The sequence below is a fragment of the Salmo salar genome, chromosome 06 (assembly GCF_965601325.2).
Source record: "Salmo salar chromosome 06, fSalSal1, whole genome shotgun sequence".
NCBI lineage: Eukaryota > Metazoa > Chordata > Actinopteri > Salmoniformes > Salmonidae > Salmo > Salmo salar.
The window spans coordinates 46656942-46675566 of record NC_138296.1 but is presented as its reverse complement, the minus strand read 5'-3'; the positions used below and the strand labels follow the sequence as shown (position 1 = coordinate 46675566).

The 18625-nt window shown below is 44.9% G+C and overlaps 1 protein-coding gene across 2 annotated transcripts in view; it reads left to right on the top strand.

The window, feature by feature from the left end:
• The first annotated feature begins 3653 nt into the window (after positions 1-3653).
• LOC106607513 (sterile alpha motif domain-containing protein 14) overlaps positions 3654-18625 on the top strand; it is a 37404-nt gene continuing 22432 nt past the window's right edge. The window contains exons 1-2 of one of the 2 annotated variants that reach the window (XM_014204536.3): positions 3654-4170; positions 10063-10115. In XM_014204536.3, the coding sequence (XP_014060011.1) occupies positions 10076-10115 (40 nt within the window). In that variant the 5' untranslated portion in view covers positions 3654-4170; positions 10063-10075. The remainder of the gene's footprint in view (positions 4171-10062; positions 10116-18625) is intronic. The other variant, XM_014204534.3, reaches the window with a different exon arrangement.

Genomic DNA, 18625 nt, shown 5'->3' with positions numbered 1-18625 from the left:
TTACAACATATTGAGATATACCTGGTATAAGTTAGAGGTAGCCAACCTTTTATTTTCTAGATATTTTCAAGGTTATATTTTGGTGGTTGGTCTCCGTGTGTGTGTGCGCGCGTGTAGGCACAATATGCATGTGTGTATGTGCTCTTTTGCTCCCCCATGTCCCTCTGATAAACGTTGATTCTCTGGCAATATCACCGCAGGGGAACAGTATGCTGATGTGTAAATTGACAAAGCAGTGAGGGTGTGCATGTATTTATTGTTGGTGTATGTGTGCACTGAATTCGTCAATGTATCTACCTGGTGGAGTGTGTACTCATACAGTATGCATGTCCTTTATTTAGGCTAATGTGTGAGATGCAGCACATAAATAGAAGACTTGACTAAAATAATAGTTGATGGTTCGGGTGTGTGCAATGACTTTGTGTGAGGACATTTGTTAATGCAACAAGGCCCGAGCTGCGAAATGAGAAAGAGGGGCCAGAATTTGAATAGAGCTTTATGAGAGATCAGCAGCACCAGTGGAGGCTGCTGAGGGGACGATGGCTCATAATAATGGCTGGAATGGAGTCAACGGAATGGTAGGAAGCACATTTGATACCATTCCATTAACTCCATTCCAGCCATTATTATCAGCCATCCTCCCCTCAGCAGCCTCCACTGATGCACACAGCTAAGTGCTAGACAGCGAGGCGGATATTAACGGCCCAGGAAATGCCTGTAGGATAGATAGGACTGTTGAAAATGGATGTTTTAAAGATTCACAACACATCATGCTACTGTGAGAAAACATCTGACTACCATCGAGAAACAAGCATTGGTCAAAAGATCATGTGCATGTATCAATGTACTTAGTTCTTGTATAATGGCCTTGGGCGTACGAATATCTGCTGATGGTCATGTGGATGCAGTGTTGATGCATGTCTAAAGACGATTGAACTTTCTATGTTTAGCTAAACTATGCAACCAAGTGAGGGCAGCAGAGTCATATGTGCAGTCGTGGCCAAAAGTTTTGAGAATGACACAAATATTAATTTTCACAAAGATTGCTGCATCAGTGTGATATTTAGATATTTTTGTCAGATGTAACTATGGAATACTGAAGGCTTTTATTGACAATTACATGAAGTTGACGCAAAAAGTCAATATTTGCAGTGTTGACCCTTCTTTTTCAAGACCTCTGCAATCCGCCCTGGCATGCTGTCAATTAACTTCTGGGCCATATCCTGACTGATGGCAGCCCATTCTTGCATAATCAATGCTTGGAGTTTGTCAGAATTTGTGGGTTTTTGTTTGTCCACCCGCCTCTTGAGGATTGACTACAAGTTCTCAATGGAATTAAGGTCTGGGGAGTTTCCTGGCCATGGACCCAAAATATCGATGTTTTGTTCCCCGAGCCACTTAGTTATCACTTTTGCCTTATGGCAAGGTGCTCCATCATGTTGGAAAAGGCATTGTTTGTCACCAAACTGTTCCTGGATGGTTGGGAGAAGTTGCCCTCGGAGGATGTGTTGGTACCATTCTTTATTCATGGCTGTGTTCTTAGGCAAAATTGTGAGTGAGCCCACTCCCTTGGCTGAGAAGCAACCCCACACATGAATGGTCTCAGGATGCTTTACTGTTGGCATGACACAGGACTGATGGTAGCGCTCACCTTGTCTTCTCTGGACAAGATTTTTTCCGGATGCCCAAACAATCGGAAAGGGAAGAAATCAGAGAAAATGACTTTACGCCAGTCCTCAGCAGTCCAATCCCTGTACCTTTTGCACAATATCAGTCTGTCCCTGATGTTTTTCCTGGAGATAAGTGGCTTCTTTGCTGCCCTTCTTGACACCAGGCCATCCTCCAAAAGTCTTCGCCTCACTGTGCATGCAGATGCACTCACACCTGCTTGCTGCCATTCCTGAGCAAGCTCTGTACTGGTGGTGCCCCGATCCCGCAGATGAATCAACTTTAGGAGACGGTCCTGGTGCTTGCTGGACTTTCTTGGGAGCCCTGAAGCCGCCTTCACAACAATTGAACCGCTCTCCTTGAAGTTCTTGATGATCCGATAAATGGTTGATTTAGGTGCAATCTTACTGGCAGCAATATCCTTGCCCGTGAAGCCATTTTTGTGCAAAGCAATGATGACGGTATGTGTTTCCTTGCAGGTAACCATGGTTGACAGAGGAAGAACAATGATTCCAGGCACCACCCTCCTTTTGAAGCTTCCAGTCTGTTATTCAAACTCAATCAGCATGACAGAGTGATCTCCAGCCTTGTCCTCGTCAACACTCACACCTGTGTTAACGAGAGAATCACTGACATGTCAGCTGGTCCTTTTGTGGCAGCGCTGAAATGCAGTGGAAATGTTTTTGGGGATTCAGTTCATTTGCATGGCAAAGAGGGACTTTGCAATTAATTGCAGTTCATCTGAGCACTCTTCATAACATTCTGGAGTATATGCAAATTGCCATCATACAAACTGAGGCAGCAGACTTTTGGCCACGACTGTGGAGATACTTGCTAACATCAGACATTACATGAAGCAGGGGTAGGCAACTACATTCAGGTGCAGGCCGGTTTTTTTTCGGACTGGATATAGGTGGGTCCGGAATATATTTATAATAATTTGTACACTGCAAATTGACCACAACTTAGCCCAAAAAGAGATTGTATTTGAAAAGAAAAATAATTTCATACCTTGATTACGTTGAGAAACCATCACATATGCCCCTTTTTTATTAATGGGAATACTTCTTTATATGAATTCCTGGGCCCAGATTCACAAAACACTTCTTACGCAAAAACTTAAGAAGCTGCTCAAGAAAAGAAAAAAAAGACATTCATATTCCTCAACAATATCTTACGATTTAATGATTTTCTTATGAAGTCCTCAAATATCTTCTTATGAATTTAGCTCGCTATCTAGCTAGCAATGGCAATCATGTTAGCATATTTCCTACTGAGATTACTGTTCTAAATGTTCTTGGGTTTAAAATAATCAAACTGAAACTTTCAGATGAAGTTCGTGAGGGAATTGAACATGTTCAATTGCTTTCATAAGTTTATTATTTCACTGCCCTGAGTTTAAGACAAGGGTTTAGCTATCTTGGAGTTAAGAACAAATCCCCAAACTTTATTTTTAGGATTTTATTTCTTCTTAACTTTTTGCTTAAGGAGAAACATAAGAAATAGTGCAAGAACATTTCCAGTAACCTTTTTGAGGAATAGGAACTTTGCTTAACTTTCTTCATAAGTCTATAGTTAAGGAAAAAATGTCAGTTAAGAAGAATCTGGGCCCTGGTCTTCTGGAGAAAAAAATGCTTGTTGCCGAACCCTGCCATAATGTATCTCACCAGAGCTCCACCTTAATGGCCAGGTGCAACTGACATCTCTATTGGAGGACCGTAACAGATGCACCTGTCTTGAGAAGTGCATCTCCTTTATCCTCCCTCCATCCCCTTTTAATCCTCCTCCTCCTTTTCAGTGTCTCCCCAGGCAAACGAGAGACATCTCCTTGTGTGGCCTGATAATAAGCTGAGTGGAGTGCTGCTGATGGACACCCCCCTCCTTCCTTCCCTCCCCCTCCTCCATCACTTCTTCCTCCTCCCCTCAGGCTCTTACCACCCCCCCCCCCCCCCCCCCCCCCACACACACACACATACACCAGGGCTGAATCACCAGGACCTGCTTCAGAGCGATGCCGTCTCCATCATACCAGACAGCTGTGCTTGAGTGTGTGCCTACCTCAGCCTGCCTCTTTCTCTTTCTCTCTTGATTTTTCTCCTGTCCCTCTCTCTCTCTTTACCCCATCTCTCTCTCTTTCCTTTCTCTCTACCTTAGACACTCTCATCCACTCCCGCTTCTCTCTCTTCCTCTCTCTTTCACCCCTCCCTCCCTCCCTCTCTCACTCTCCCCTCTCTCGCTCTCTCTCACCCACCCTCCTCCCTCTCTCGCTCGGCTGTCCTTGATGGTGCTCTGTGGAGGAGCAGAGCACTGTAGTGCTGGGTTGTGCAGGAGGAAGCAGGCAGCCAGCCTTTGCCCAGTGGATACATACTGTTCTGTCTCTTCCAACGCTGCTGCCGTTACCCGGGATACGCAGTCGGCCTGCCGTGCTGCCAGGGGAGTCGAGGGCTGATGTCAGTCTGCCATGTCGGCTGAGTGCCAACCTAAGGGGAACGCGTTTTAAAGGTGAGCTGCACTGCCTTTACCGCCCGGACTGTTTACCTTGTTGTCTCGATTTAGATCTTGTTTTCTAGTCTTTCCCTCTCTCCGCCCTTCTCTGCTCTCATCTCTGTTTCTGCCTATCTCTTATCATCTCTGTTCTCCTCTCTTGTCCTCTCTCCATCTCTCGCTCCTCTCTCTCTCCCTCCCTCTGAGCCTGCCAGCCCTATCCTCTGACAATGCTTTTTGTTGTTGGAAACAAACCCCCTCTTTTGGGAACAAGCTGTGCTTGCTTTGGGATGTGTTTGTCTCGTTTGGTGCGGTCATTTACGCCAAGCTATCCTCACCCTGGCTGAATAGAGCGCTTATTAGATATTCAGCTGCATTGACCCATGTAGTTCTGTCTGGGTTGTTGTCAGGCTATTAAAGCTACTGTTCACTGTTTTCCTTCACTCCCCTCGTTTGATTTCTCCTGAGGTATATACCCTCCTGAAGTCTGTTGCAACATTTAGCAATCCTCTGAAAGTGAGATATTTTTTACTCTAAAATGTAGGAGATTAATGTGTTCTATGAATTTATTTTTCTTCTGGGTATCTGAATCTTTCTAAATATCTGCCTCTCCATCTCTCTTTCCCTCTCCCCTCTCCTCCTTTTCTTTCTCTCTTTCTCCATCTCTCCATCGTCCTCGTCCTTCTCTCTCTCTCTCGCCGCCACGTGAGTGTCCGTCTTCCCCCAGGGTTGTTTGTGTTGTTCCTAACAAGTGAACACACAGATGGGACACGGCGTGTTCACACAGCCTAACGAGCAAGCCCCCTCTCATCATGTCCAGTGATAAAATATTGCAACTCATGGGGAAAGACACACCCCGTAGGACTGTGTCATTGCAGTCTGAAATGTCTTCCTTTCCTAGTTTCCTTTCCTTCATGGGCACTGACCTGTGAGGACTCAATTGGTTAGAGAAATATAATGGAGTTATATCCTATTGTCTCACTTTTCTGTTATCATAGAAAGGTTACAAGGAAGTGTAGCAATGTAAACATAGGGAGCCAGCTTGGACTCAACACAAGGTAGTGGTGTAGTAGTTGTGGACAGTGTATAATGGTACATGAAGTTGTCTAGGACTGAGCTTTTGTAATAGGCCACGTTCCTCCAACTGTCTGGCCCCATGGCCATCACTCAACCCCTAAACCTGTCTCTGTCTGCAGGAAGTGATTAGGCCATATTTCCTGCCCCTCCCTTCATCCATCATCCCTACCTTCTCTGACGCCGTTGACTCCTCCTCAAGTGGGTAACTGGTTGTACGGCTTCATCAAACCTCTGAGAAGCTGGCTGTTATCATTATCGTTATAACACATAGTGTTAAAGTGTGTGTGTGTGTTCGTAAGGCCATTATCCTTGATATCTTCTGTCTTGTGATTTCTTTATCATCAAGATTTAGTGTGTGTGTGTGTGTGTTCGCACGTAAGAACCCCGTTTGTCATATATATTGAGACCAGTCCCTGGACGCAGACACAGTATATTGCCTCCACACTCATTCTCTCCTCTCCCTAGTTTTATGTCCCTGTAAGTGATCCATGGTGGGACGCTCAGTCTTGGGACCAGGGTATGAACGCGTGCTGTGTGTGCTGAGTGTGTGAGAGCATGTATCTCGATATCTGTGTATGTGGCAATCTATGTCCTGTCCACACCTCATGCATGTTTTAAGGAACCATGTTCTGGCAAAGAGGCCACCCTATAGATTTGTTGGAATAGGGGTCATGAGAGGGAAGTGGGGGGGTTGGGTTTAGGTGTGCGCTGTCTAAATTGCATCCCTCAGAATCGACTGTTAGCCCCCACTCCTTTTCCACATACCATCAGAGTGGGCCAATGTCTGCCCAGCGAGACTCAATTCTGCTGCTAATACGATGAGATTCCCTCAGACATCCCGCCAGGGAGGGAAGGCAATGACATTATTTTTCCCAAACAAACCACGCGACGTGAATAGTGAGATCCAAAATCGCATATTTAAGCAGATTGCATATGAAGTATATTTCACCTTTAAAGGTGGACTTCAGGATTTTGGCAAATAAGCATTTATTTCCTTCCCTGGAGTCAGATGAACTTGTGAAGACATTTTTTACGTCTCTGTGTGCAGTTTCTATTCCTTTAAACCATCAGTACAGCACATCCTACTGTTCAATCATCTGTTGTCTGTACTGCTACGGCTCACTAGCTTGTTGCTTTATGGCGGATGATGCTCTGCTCATCACTGTCTTTCTCCTCATCTCAGTCATCTGCTGCACTACACTACAGACAGGAAGTTTTCTCTCTCTCTGTGTGTGTGTGTGTTTATGTGACTGTTGTATCTGCCACACACACAGCTCTATCTCAGGGCGTTTCCTCTACGTGATGTACTGCAATACCCAGCACTGTCAGGAATCTCTGTTTGGTCCCTCTCCGCTCCCCGTCTCCACAACAAGAGGACAGATTGATACACTAACTTTGGTGCACAGCTCTTACTAGAAGAGGGTATCGAATGGATGACTCATACAATAAAAAGCTCTTAGGGTGTACAGTACCAGTCAAAAGTTTGGACACACCTACTCATTGCATGGTTTTTCTTTATTTTACTATTTTTTACATTGTAGAATAATAGTGAAGACATCAAAAGTATGAAATAACACATATGGAATCATGTAGTAACCAAAAAAGTGTTCAACAAATCAAAATACATTTTATATTTGAGATTCTTCAATGTAGCCACACTTTACCTTGATGACACCTTTGCACACTCTTGGCATTCTCTCAACCAGCTTCACCTACAATGCTTTTCCAGCAGTCTTGGAGTTCCCAAATATTCTGAGCACTGGTTGGCTGCTTTTCCTTTACTCTGCGGTCCAACTCTTCCCAAACCGTCTCAATTGGGTTGAGGTCGGGTGCAGCACTCCATCACTCTCCTTCTTACAAATAGCCCTTACACAGCCTGGAGGTGCATTGGGTCATTGTCCTGCTGAAAAACAAATGATAGTCCCACTAAGCGCAAACCAGATGGGATGACATTTCGCTGCAGAATGTTGTGGTAGCCATGCTGGTTAAGTGTACCTTGAATTGTAAATAAATCACTGACACCCCACACCATCACAACTCCTCCTCCATGCTTCACGGTGGAAACCACACATGCAAAGATCATCCGTTCACCTACTCTGTGACTCACAAAGACACGGGGGTTGGAACCAATAATCTCACATTTGGACTCATCAGACCAAGGACAGATTTCTCCAGGTCTAATGACCATTGCTCATGTTTCTTGGCCCAAGCAAGTCCTTTAGTAGTGGTTTCTTTGCAGCAATTCGACCATGAAGGCCTGATTCACACAATCTCCTCTGAACAGTTGATGTTGAGATGTGTTTGCTACTTGAACTCTGTGAAGCATTTATTTGGGCTGCATTTTCTGAGGCTGGTAACTCTAATGAACTTATTCTCTGCAGCAGAGTTAACCCTCTGTCTTCCTTTCCTGTGCACTTGAAGAAACTTTAAAAGTTCTTGATATTTTCCAGGTAGACTGACCTTCATGTCTTAAAGTAATGATGGACTGTCATTTCATTTTGATTATTCTAGCCGTTCTTGCCATAATATGGACTTGGTCTTTTACCAAGTAGGGCTATCTTCTATATACAACCCCTACCTTGTCACAACCCAACTGACTGGCTCAAACTCATGAAGAAGGAAAGAAATTCCACAAATGAACTTTAAACAAGGCACACCTGTTGATTGAAATGCATTCCAGGTGACTACCTCATGAAGCTGGTTGAGAGAATGCAAAGCTGTCATCAAGGCAAAGAGTGGCTACTTTGAACAATCTCAAATATAAAATATTTTTCATGGTGTTGATGTCTTCACTATTATTCTACAATGTAGAAAATAGTAAAACTAAAGAAAAACCCTTGAATGAGTAGGTGTCCAAACCTTTGACTGGTAAATTATTCCTTCATTAAGCTAACATTGATGTTTTCATCCCACTTTTGTACATGTTTTTCTTGCCCTTTTTGTCTGTTTATTGATGTCCGTCTTTTCAAATACAGGACTTATCTTAGCATTCCATATGTTTTCTGTCTCTTACCGGGACTCACATCTACATGCATGCACAGCGAGCATTCACCCCCCTCCCACACACACATATTCCTGTGTTGCACTAACCATGCTGCTGTGTCCTGCCAGGGCTACAGGGCCACGGGCAGTAGGCAGCAGATGGCCTCTCTCTCATGGGCCCCCTGCCCACTCACCTCCCCTCTTCCCCTCTGGGCTGGTGCAGTCAGCACACTGTTAGTGGCTTCTCCATCTACAAACCAGGGGAGATTTAGGCTGAGTCCCATTTCTATCAAATGGTCTCCTTTCCTCATCTCCTTCCTCTCTGATGATCATTGATTTAAATGACTGGCTGTCCATTACTATTAAATGGTCACCGTTTCTAGCCATTTTGACCATGGCTCTAAGACTGCATAGGTGGAACCAAGGGGTTGCTTGGCTTTCATGTGGCAAATGATAGGAGCATGGAGCTATTTGGTGTCACGTATTCAATGAGTAACTGAATGTCTAAAAACTGAGGGTGCATCATTCATGATGAAGCTGCACTTTTGGATAATACTTTCTTTGTCTGAAGTTGTGCAGAATTGTTTAATGCGAAGAGTGAAGTGTCTTGAGGCAGTTAATCACAGATGTGATGTTTGTTGCAAACTCTAATGCAGTAAGTGTATTATTGGCTGGATTAACCCCCAGGCCAGTTCTGGTAGAAGTGGATTTTGAAGAGAAAAACAAAAGCCCAGCTATGTTTTTAAAGAAAATAATCGGCCACTGTTCTCACAGACTGCAACAAACTACTCTGTCCAATGCTTACAACTGTTACTGTAGCTATATAATGACCAGTACTGTGTTCTCCAAGCATCCATAACAGCACAGAGCTACCATCCATTAGAGTTTTCTGATAAGGTAGAATAGATCTAAAGGATACTGTCCAGAGTATCGATTGGAGTTCACAGATAAGATAGGGGGGTTAACGGGCACAAGATTGGGTGATTTGCAGGACAACCCAAGCTAGCTTGGGGCAACTTTAATCATCTTCATTTGCAACAATCTTACCACAACCTTATGTATCTTCATTTGATCCTGAATGTTCTATTCGTTTTGTTTGTGGAGTTAAGTCTAAGATATATTTTACATTTGATCCACTAAAATATCTATACTTTATCCTACAGTGTAACACCCTCCATTTGAGATGTAATGCATGAACCCCTTTCCAGCCCAAATACACACATCATCCATCTTTATCATGCAGCCATTTCTTTAGGAAGGTGTGGAATCCCCTGTGTGTGTTTTTGCTCTCCTCTCATCTCTCCATCCCTCCATTCTCTCTTCTTTAGCCGCATGTTTAATTACCTGGCTAGCAGGGAAATGGGTCAGCAGTGTGATGATCAGCTGAGCACTCGCGATCAATCACCCTGATGACTATGCTCCCGGGCAGACGTGCCCATTAGCGCATGAGTGTGTTTTTATGTGCGTGTGAGTGAGTAGAAATGGGGGGGGGTTTGCTGCTCATTTTCTGGTAAATTCCTAATGTGATTTCCTTGAGGGTTCTTCCAGGGAGAAACAACCACAGGGCTAAGCGTTGTAGCAGACAGACGAGACGAGGAGGCTTGTTAGATGATGGGGTGGTGAAAGCTAAGCTAAGGGCTGCAGGCCGACTAAACTTGTCGATATACATAAATGCATCGACTCATTGCGCTCTGTCTCTCTCTCTCTCTCTGCACTGTAGTCTTATGTTTTTGTTTCCACAGTACCAAATCTCGAATTCTATCCCCCTCGCCCTCTCCGTTTCTCTCGCTCTCTCTCTCCTCTCTCTTTCTCTACCCCCTCTCTCTTTCTCTACCCCCTCTCTCTTCACAGTACCCATTGCGCCATGTCTGCCACACAGCTGGAGGAGACAGAAAATGTTTTTGGTGAGTGTTTCTCTCTCTCTGAGTGTGTGTGTGTTTGTGTCTCGCACATTTAATGAGCGTTGTACATGTGACACACGAACGAAGTGTGTGTGTGTGTGTGTGTGTGTGTGTGTGTGTGTGTGTGTGTGTGTGTGTGTGTGTGTGTGTGTGTGTGTGTGTGTGTGTGTGTGTGTGTATCAAAGAAAGATACACAATATGAGGCACACAGACATGGTGTGTGTGTCTGACCTAAGCTGTGTGTTCTGTGCGCTGGTCCTATAACTTTCTGAATACTGTGGGTCAGGGAAATCTGTGGAACATGAGGGGGTCTGTTCTTGTAATGATACGTGGGAAGGCCTATGCTATGAAATCTCATGACTGCCCTTCTCAGCCAAAAGGGCGGTCTAGTCAGGCTACACATGCACGCAGACGTACACACAAACACTCCATGTCCTATTTTAAGAAAATCAATTCCTAAAGAGGCTATGACTCAGACTTCTACATCACAGCACCTTTTGTATATAACGTTGTAACCAGCAGTGACCAAGCTACCTCTCAGTCAGAGTCCTATAAATACTCCCTATTCCCCTTCGGAACAGCTCCCAGGTCACCTCTCTCTTCCTGAATAAGACACCCCAGCACTAATTTGGAACATCACCCTTTGTGTGGACTCAGCCGTTTTGGGTCTCGGCGGTGTCGGGTCCAATTCCCCAATGTGCCAACTAGTGCATACCTGCCCTCCTCTACCCCTCTGACACTGTCTTATTGGCCCAGACGCCCCAAATGAGCTCAACTCCTCTGAAAACCAGAAATTGCAACGGTATTATGGATTCACTTGGCTAACATTGAAACGTGCATCTACCTGCCTGTCATTCGCTGCCTCGGATGTGAGATATATTAGGAGTGTGTTTGCATTTATGTGTGTGTGTCTCCACAGCACGTCTTTCAGATATTGTCAATAAATTTGACAAAACAAAACAGCCAGTGGATTAGCCTGACAGTCTCGAAATGTTGGCAGTGGGCAACACTAATACATGTTTTTGAACTGACCATATCTTGTTTGCTTCGCCAGCTCTCTGCCGTTTTCTTAATATACTGTACACCCCCACCCCCGCTTTCCTCTAGTGATGCGCCTGTGACATTGACCTTCATACCTCTCCAGAAAGGCCCACAGGGAAATATAGAGTCGGGGGTAGTGCGCTCTGTATACCTATAATGGGGGTGGCTTGTAGTATATCTTTCTCCCACCTACTCTATGTACTGTATGGTCTGTGTAGAATCCAATAAGGGGTGGGACGATGGCTTATGGGGGATGAGAGGGGGATGTGGCTTGGTTTGGTCAATATTTAATGGTGCCTTTTAGCACAGAGACGAGGTCTAATAAGAGCAGGGGGATAATGTGCACCGCAGGGGGTAACAGAATGGTAACACAATAGAGAGGTGATTCTGGGCCTCTCAGTTCACCATTCTCCTTCACCCCATTTTACTCCTACTTGTAGTCTCGTATAATGTTGTGAACAGGAGGGTTGATATACTGGAGCCAAGAAATGTTGTCTTTTAAATGTGAGGGATTCATCCTGTAAAATAGCTTGTTGCGGTTGTTGTCTGTTGTCTTTGGGGTTGCTGTGCTTGGTCTCCCTTGACTCGCTCAGTGGAAACGTGGTAGAGAACGTAGGCGGGGGAGAGCAGAACAGTTTCCCTCTGCGGCAGTTCGGCCTGTCTGCCTTCATTACTGGCTGTGTACATCCTAATACTGAACCATGAGGCCAGCCAATACACAGCTCATCCAATGAACCACAAAGACAATGTCATACTGAACTAGCAGTCACACTGCTATCGTAGCACACAGCCCATAACACACTGAACCCAACCTAACGCCATACAGTTTCAATCTTATAGGCTGAGAATTCATATCCACTCAAACCTTGCACTGATGTTCTTTATGTTGTTTAAGGCTTCAGTTATACTGAACCAAACCTTGCTTCCGGATACAAAGCATGTATCATATAGTAAACCAACCTTTACATTACCACTCAGGGAGCTAAACGAAACATGTACAACCCAAAACAGAGCCTGTATCACACTCCAACCTAGCTCCGTTCCAACAGAGATAGAAAAGGACCTGTTTTAGGGCTGAATCAGGGGCCTGTAGAATGGATTATTATCAGTGTTTGGTTGGCCTGCATCCCACAGGGAACTCACTCTGCTGTTGCTATAGCCGTAGCATTGATTGCTAGCTTTATCTCAACCCCCACCACCTAACCAGCTTGAGGAACCAGCACCAATCCGAAACGGCAAAGCACTCAATTCCATTCACCCCCAGATTGCGTAAAATTGAATTTAATGAACCTTACACTCTACCACACTGAGTTGGAGTGTTGTGGTTTTGGACTCGATAGCCCAAGCTAGACCCAGTGGTGTCTTTCTAGACAAATTAGCTTTGAGTGCTGCTTGAGTTTTAGCATGCTGTGCAAGGACGTTACCACTCGACTACACTACTAGAGCAATTCACTTCTGTGCTCAATTCTATTTCAGGAGAGATGTGTGACATGCAGGAGTTGGAACCATTTTTTTCCCCCCTTATCGTTCATAACAGAACTGTAACAATGTGCGCTGAGAGTCGGGAAGCAAGTTCAAGGAGTGAGTGTTTTTAATAAAAGAAACGGAACATAATACAAAACAAGAACCTAGAACAACGCACAGACATGAAACAGAAACAATGACGCCTGGGGAAGGAACCAAAGTGAGTGACATATGTAGGGAAGGTAATCAGGGAAGTGATGGAGTCCAGGTATCTGACGACATGCAGGTGTGTGTAACGATGGTGACAGGTGTGCACCATAACGAGCAGCCTGGTGACCTAGACTGGAGAGGGAGCACACGTGACAGTACCCCCTCCCCGACGCGCGGCTCCAGCCGCAGGACGCCGTCCAAAATGACGATCCCGGGGAACAGGAGTGGACCGGTCACCTCTGCAGAGGCGCAGGAAACCCGTCAATCCGGCTGAGATGCAGGAGCATGGCGACCTAGAGTGCCGGAGAGAGAGCATAACTGACGGTACCCCCTCCCCGGTGCGTTCGGCTCCAGCCGCAGGACACCAACCCATGGGACGATCCCGGGGATCAGGAGCAGACCGGTCACCCCCGCTGATGCGCGGGAACCTGTCGCCGGCTGGGATGCGGGAACCTGATAGACTGGCTGAGGCAGGGGAGCCTGGTGATCCGGTTGAGGCATGAGAGCCTGATGAGCCAGTGGAAGCAGGGAAGCAGGGGCTCTAATACCTCCGGCTGAGGCATTAGAGCCTGTAGCGGCTCCCGGACCCAACGTCATTCCCACCTAACCACAAAAAAAACACTCCCTGATGCTTCCCTTAGGTGAGGCGTCATTCTGTAACAAAGTGCGCTGAGAGTCGGGAAGCAAGTTCAGGGAGTGAGTGTTTTAATAAAAGAAACGGAACATAATACAAAACAAGAACCTCGAACAACGCACAGACATGAAACAATGACGCCTGGGGAAGGAACCAAAGGGAGTGACATACAGGGAAGGTAATCAAGGAAGTGCTGGAGTCCAGGTGTCTGACGATGCGCAGGTGCGAGTAACGATGGTGACAGGTGTGTGCCATAATGAGCATCCTGGTAACCTAGAGGCCGGACACGTGACTAGAACCAGTATGTATTTTTTTCAGTTCCATAGTTCCGACCAGCAAAATAAAGTGCTGAACTTGTTTGAACCCCAAAAAAGTACCCGCTAATAATCAGAATTATACCACTGGAGGAGCGGCTTCTACAAAGGAACTTTGAATGTCTTTGAACTTCAGAGAGTTGGTTTAATGTTGTACCAAAGCTAACTAGCTAGCTTGTGTGTGCAGAGCGACACCAGAATTAAAATAAGACATTTGTAGTGAAAAAAAATCTCTCTTCCTAATTTCTGAATCACACAGTAGTAGGCTAGCAGGCAGGCAGACACTAGAATAAGAGTGAGGAGTTTTGAATAGCAGCTTTGTTGCGTTGTTTTTTGTGCGAATGGATGCCCGGAATGTAAAATAATGTTATTAACCAGTTCCCATGCTTTTAAAATAACGGTTCTGTTCCATTACAACCCCTGGTGATATGTACTTTACTGTAAGCTGTTTATAATTTGGACCGAATACAATAAATCTGTAAGATAGCAGATGGCTATTGTTGCGTCGTGTTTTCTGAAGTGAAGGCGGTTCCCTTTCATCGACTGTGAGGTGCATGAAAAGGTATTGGAGACAGGTCTCCTTCATCTCTGAGCATGTAGCTCATAACATGCACAGAGCGGGCAAAAGGCCAGTTTGGGGTTCAACCTTCCTAGTCAGTAGGCTGATGATAGAACTATGGATGGAAAATGTCACTCTGCCTGCAATTGACCACTGCTGGATCACTGAGCAGCACGAAGACTGATTTAGAGTGCACCCCAAATTGCACCTTATTCCCTAGGGCCCATAAAGCTCAAGTCAAAAGTAGTGCAAATGTAGGGATCAGGCTGCCATTTGGGACGCAACCACTGAATGTAGCCATGGTGAGTCATATAGACATATATACTTTCATTTTCAAATTCATTCTCTCATGTTAAGACAATGTCGTAAGCTAGGACAGAGAGAGCGACGTCCATATTTGCCCGACCACAGTCAAGTCCATCTGTACTGAGTCCAGTGGAAGTGCTGCAATATTTTGGAATTCATTGTGCTTTTCTTAGATGAGAATAGATCTCTGGTAATTTAGTGTGATCTGCCCTTTTACTCACTGTTCAGTAGGTGACATGCCAATGACAATATTTATTTGATTTGATTTATTTCACCTTTATTTAACCAGGTAGGCAAGTTGAGAACAAGTTCTCATTTACAATTGCGACCTGGGCAAGATAAAGCAAGCAGTTTGACACATACAACAACACAGAATTACACATGGAGTAAAACAAACATACAGTCAATAATATAGTAGAAAAATAAATCTATATACAAAGTGAGCAAATGAGGTGAGATAAGGGATGTAAAGGCAAAAAAGGCCATGGTGGCGAAGTAAATACAATATAGCAAGTAAAACACTGGAATGGTAGATTTGTAGTGGAAGAAAGTGCAAAGTAGAAATAATGGGGTGCAAAGGAGCAAAATAAATAAATACAGTAGGGGAACAGGTAGTTGTTTGGGCTAAATTATAGATGGGCTATGTACAGGTGGAGAAATCTGTGAGCTGCTCTGAAAGCTGGTGCTTAAAGCTAGTGAGGGAGATAAGTGTTTCCAGTTTTAGAGATTTTTGTAGTTCGTTCCAGTCATTGGCAGCAGAGAACTGGAAGGAGAGACGGCCAAAGGAGGAATTGGCTTTGGGGGTGACCAGCGAGATATACCTGCTGGAGTGCGTGCTACAGGTGGGTGCTGCTATGGTGACCAGCGAGCTAAGGGGAACTTTACCTAGCAGGGTCTTGTAGATGACCTGGAGCCAGTGGGTTTGGCGATGAGTATGAAGTGAGGGCCAGCCAACGAGAGCGTACAGGTCGCAGTGGTGGGTAGTATATGGGGCTTTGGTGACAAAACGGATGGCACTGTGATAGACTGCATGCAATTGATTGAGTAGGGTATTGGAGGCTATTTTGTAAATGACATCGCCGAAGTCGAGGATCGGTAGGATGGTCAGTTTCACGAGGGTATGTTTGGCAGCATGAGTGAAAGATGCTTTGTTGCGAAATAGGAAGCCAATTCTAGATTTAACTTTGGATTCGAGATGTTTGATATGAGTCTGGAAGGAGAGTTTACAGTCAAACCAGACACCTAGGTATTTGTAGTTGTCCACATATTCTAAGTCAGAACCGTCCAGAGTAGTGAGGCTGGACGGGCGGGCAGGTGCGGGCAGCGATCGGTTGAAGAGCATGCATTTAGTTTTACTTGTATTTAAGAGCAGTTGGAGGCCACGGAAGGAGAGCTGTATGGCATTGAAGCTCGTCTGGAGCGTTGTTAACACAGTGTCCAAAGAAGGGCCAGAAGTATACAGAATGGTGTCGTCTGCGTAGAGGTGGATCAGAGACTCACCAACAGCAAGAGCGACATCATTGATGTATACAGAGAAAAGAGTCGGCCCAAGAATTTAACCCTGTGGCACCCCCATAGAGACTGCCAGAGGCCCGGACAACAGGCCCTCCGATTTGACACACTGAACTCTATCAGAGAAGTAGTTGGTGAACCAGGCGAGGCAATTATTTGAGAAACCAAGGCTGTTGAGTCTGCCGATGAGGATGTGGTGATTGACAGTCGAAAGCCTTGGCCAGGTCAATGAATACGGCTGCACAGTATTGTTTCTTATCGGTGGCGGTTAAGATATCGTTTAGGACCTTGAGCGTGGCTGTGGTGCACCCATGACCAGCTCTGAAACCAGATTGCATTGCGGAGAAGGTGCGGTGGGATTCGAAATGGTCGGTAATCTGTTTGTTGACTTGGCTTTCGAAGACTTTAGAGAGGCAGGGTAGGATAGATATAGGTCTGTAGCAGTTTGGGTCAAGTGTCCCCCCCTTTTGAAGATGGGGATGACCGCAGCTGCTTTCCAATCTTTGGGAATCTCAGATGACACGAGAGGTTGAACAGGCTAGTAACAGGGGTTGCAACAATTTCGGCAGATCATTTTAGAAAGAAAGGGTCCAGATTGTCTAGCCCGGCTGATTTGTAGGGGTCCAGATTTTGCAGCTCTTTCAGAACATCAGCTGACTGAATTTGGGAGAAGGAGAAATGGGGAAGGTTTGGGTGAGTTGCTGTGGGGGGTGCAGTGCTGTTGACCGGGGTAGGGGTAGCTAGGTGGAAAGCATGGCCAGCCGTAGAAAAATGCCTATTGAAATTCTCAATTATAGTGGATTTATCAGAGGTGACAGAGTTTCCTATCCTCAGTGCAGTGGGCAGCTGGGAGGCGGTGCTCTTATTCTCCAAGGACTTTACAGTGTCCCATAACTTTTTTGAGTTTGTGTTGCAGGAAGCAAATTTATTCTTGAAAAAGCTAGCCTTGGCTTTTCTAACTGTGTATATTGGTTTCTAACTTCCCTGAAAAGTTGCATATCACGGGGGCTGTTCGATGCTAATGCAGAACGCCACAGGATGTTTTTCACTTGGTTAAGGGAGGTCAGGTCTGGAGAGAACCAAGGGCTATATCTGTTCCTGGTTCTAAATTTCTTGAATGGGGCATGCTTATTTACGATGGTTAGGAAGGCATTTAAAAAAAATAACCAGGCATCCTCTACTGAAGGGATGAGGTCAATATCCTTCCAGGATACCCGGGCCAGGTCGATTAGAAAGGCCTGCTCGCTGAAGTGTTTCAGGGAGCGTTTGACAGTGATGAGTGTATAACAATTTGTCATTGCCAATGCTATGAGTCGTGCATAATCCGATGCCGCATAAGGTTTACATGAAGAGTCATTCTTGATGTTTGTTAGGTGCAATGACCATTAACTGTAATGCTGTTTTAAATTGTTTGTCTGCATTCAATGAAAAACAGTAGGAGTCGTCTGCACCACAATTCAGTTCAGGGAAACCTTCCCTCACACTGACTCAGAATATTATAAAAAAAACTGTTCTAAAACAATGTATTTAAATGGGTTGTAGATAAATCGGTCACATTTGTGTTGCTAAGGAGATTAAATAGATTTTTTGTATATATACTTCCTTGAACCTCGTGTCCGAGTGTGTTCATCAACACTCCCTTCCTTATCATTATCCCTGTGTCTCTGAACCCCACTGAGTGCCTGCATGGACAGTGTGCTGCCTTGGCATTTCTACATGACTAAAGACCAATTACATTAAAGTGAGCACTCAGCCACGGGAGAGAGGGAATAGGATATGCACATCAAGAAATATGAGTCGAACTTCAGATTTCCTCTTAATTCTCACACAAATCACAAAGACTTGAGTCATATTTTCTCTCTCTGATTTATCTCGCTTATTTTTTTTTTTCCTGAGTTGTATTACTTTTTGTGTCGGTGGTGGGATCCTTTGAAAATAGGTTCTCAGCTATTTAGCCTAATATTGTCCAGGACAAGACAATAATTACTATATACTACTATATACTATATATATACTATATATTTCAAAAATCTGTCCCAAACCTGAATGGCTGCAGTGAGCATCAGAGAAGACAACTTCAATGATATTGTGTTGTTCATAGCTGATGAAAGGTCTCACCACTTTCTTCTGTTGTATCTTATTTTTAGTCTGTCTTGGCTGACTGGCTGGTGTTAGATCCTCTGGTATAGGAGCAGTCAGTGCTGTTCTGTACAGTACAGTACAGTTTGATGAGATCTGAGCGTCAGCATGGGGAGAGAGGGGTATCAGATGAATCCTGTTAGTTGGCACTTTCACTGCAGCGTGGCCGGCAATGAATCATCACTGGCCTCCATTCTGAAACAAAAACAGTAACAAGAGCACTTAGCTGTTGACTCACTCACATCTGGCCCCTCTGTGTCTCTCCATCACTGTACTGATGCACCTGTTCCTGAAGAGGGAGATGGGAAGAATAAAAAAACACCAATACAATTTA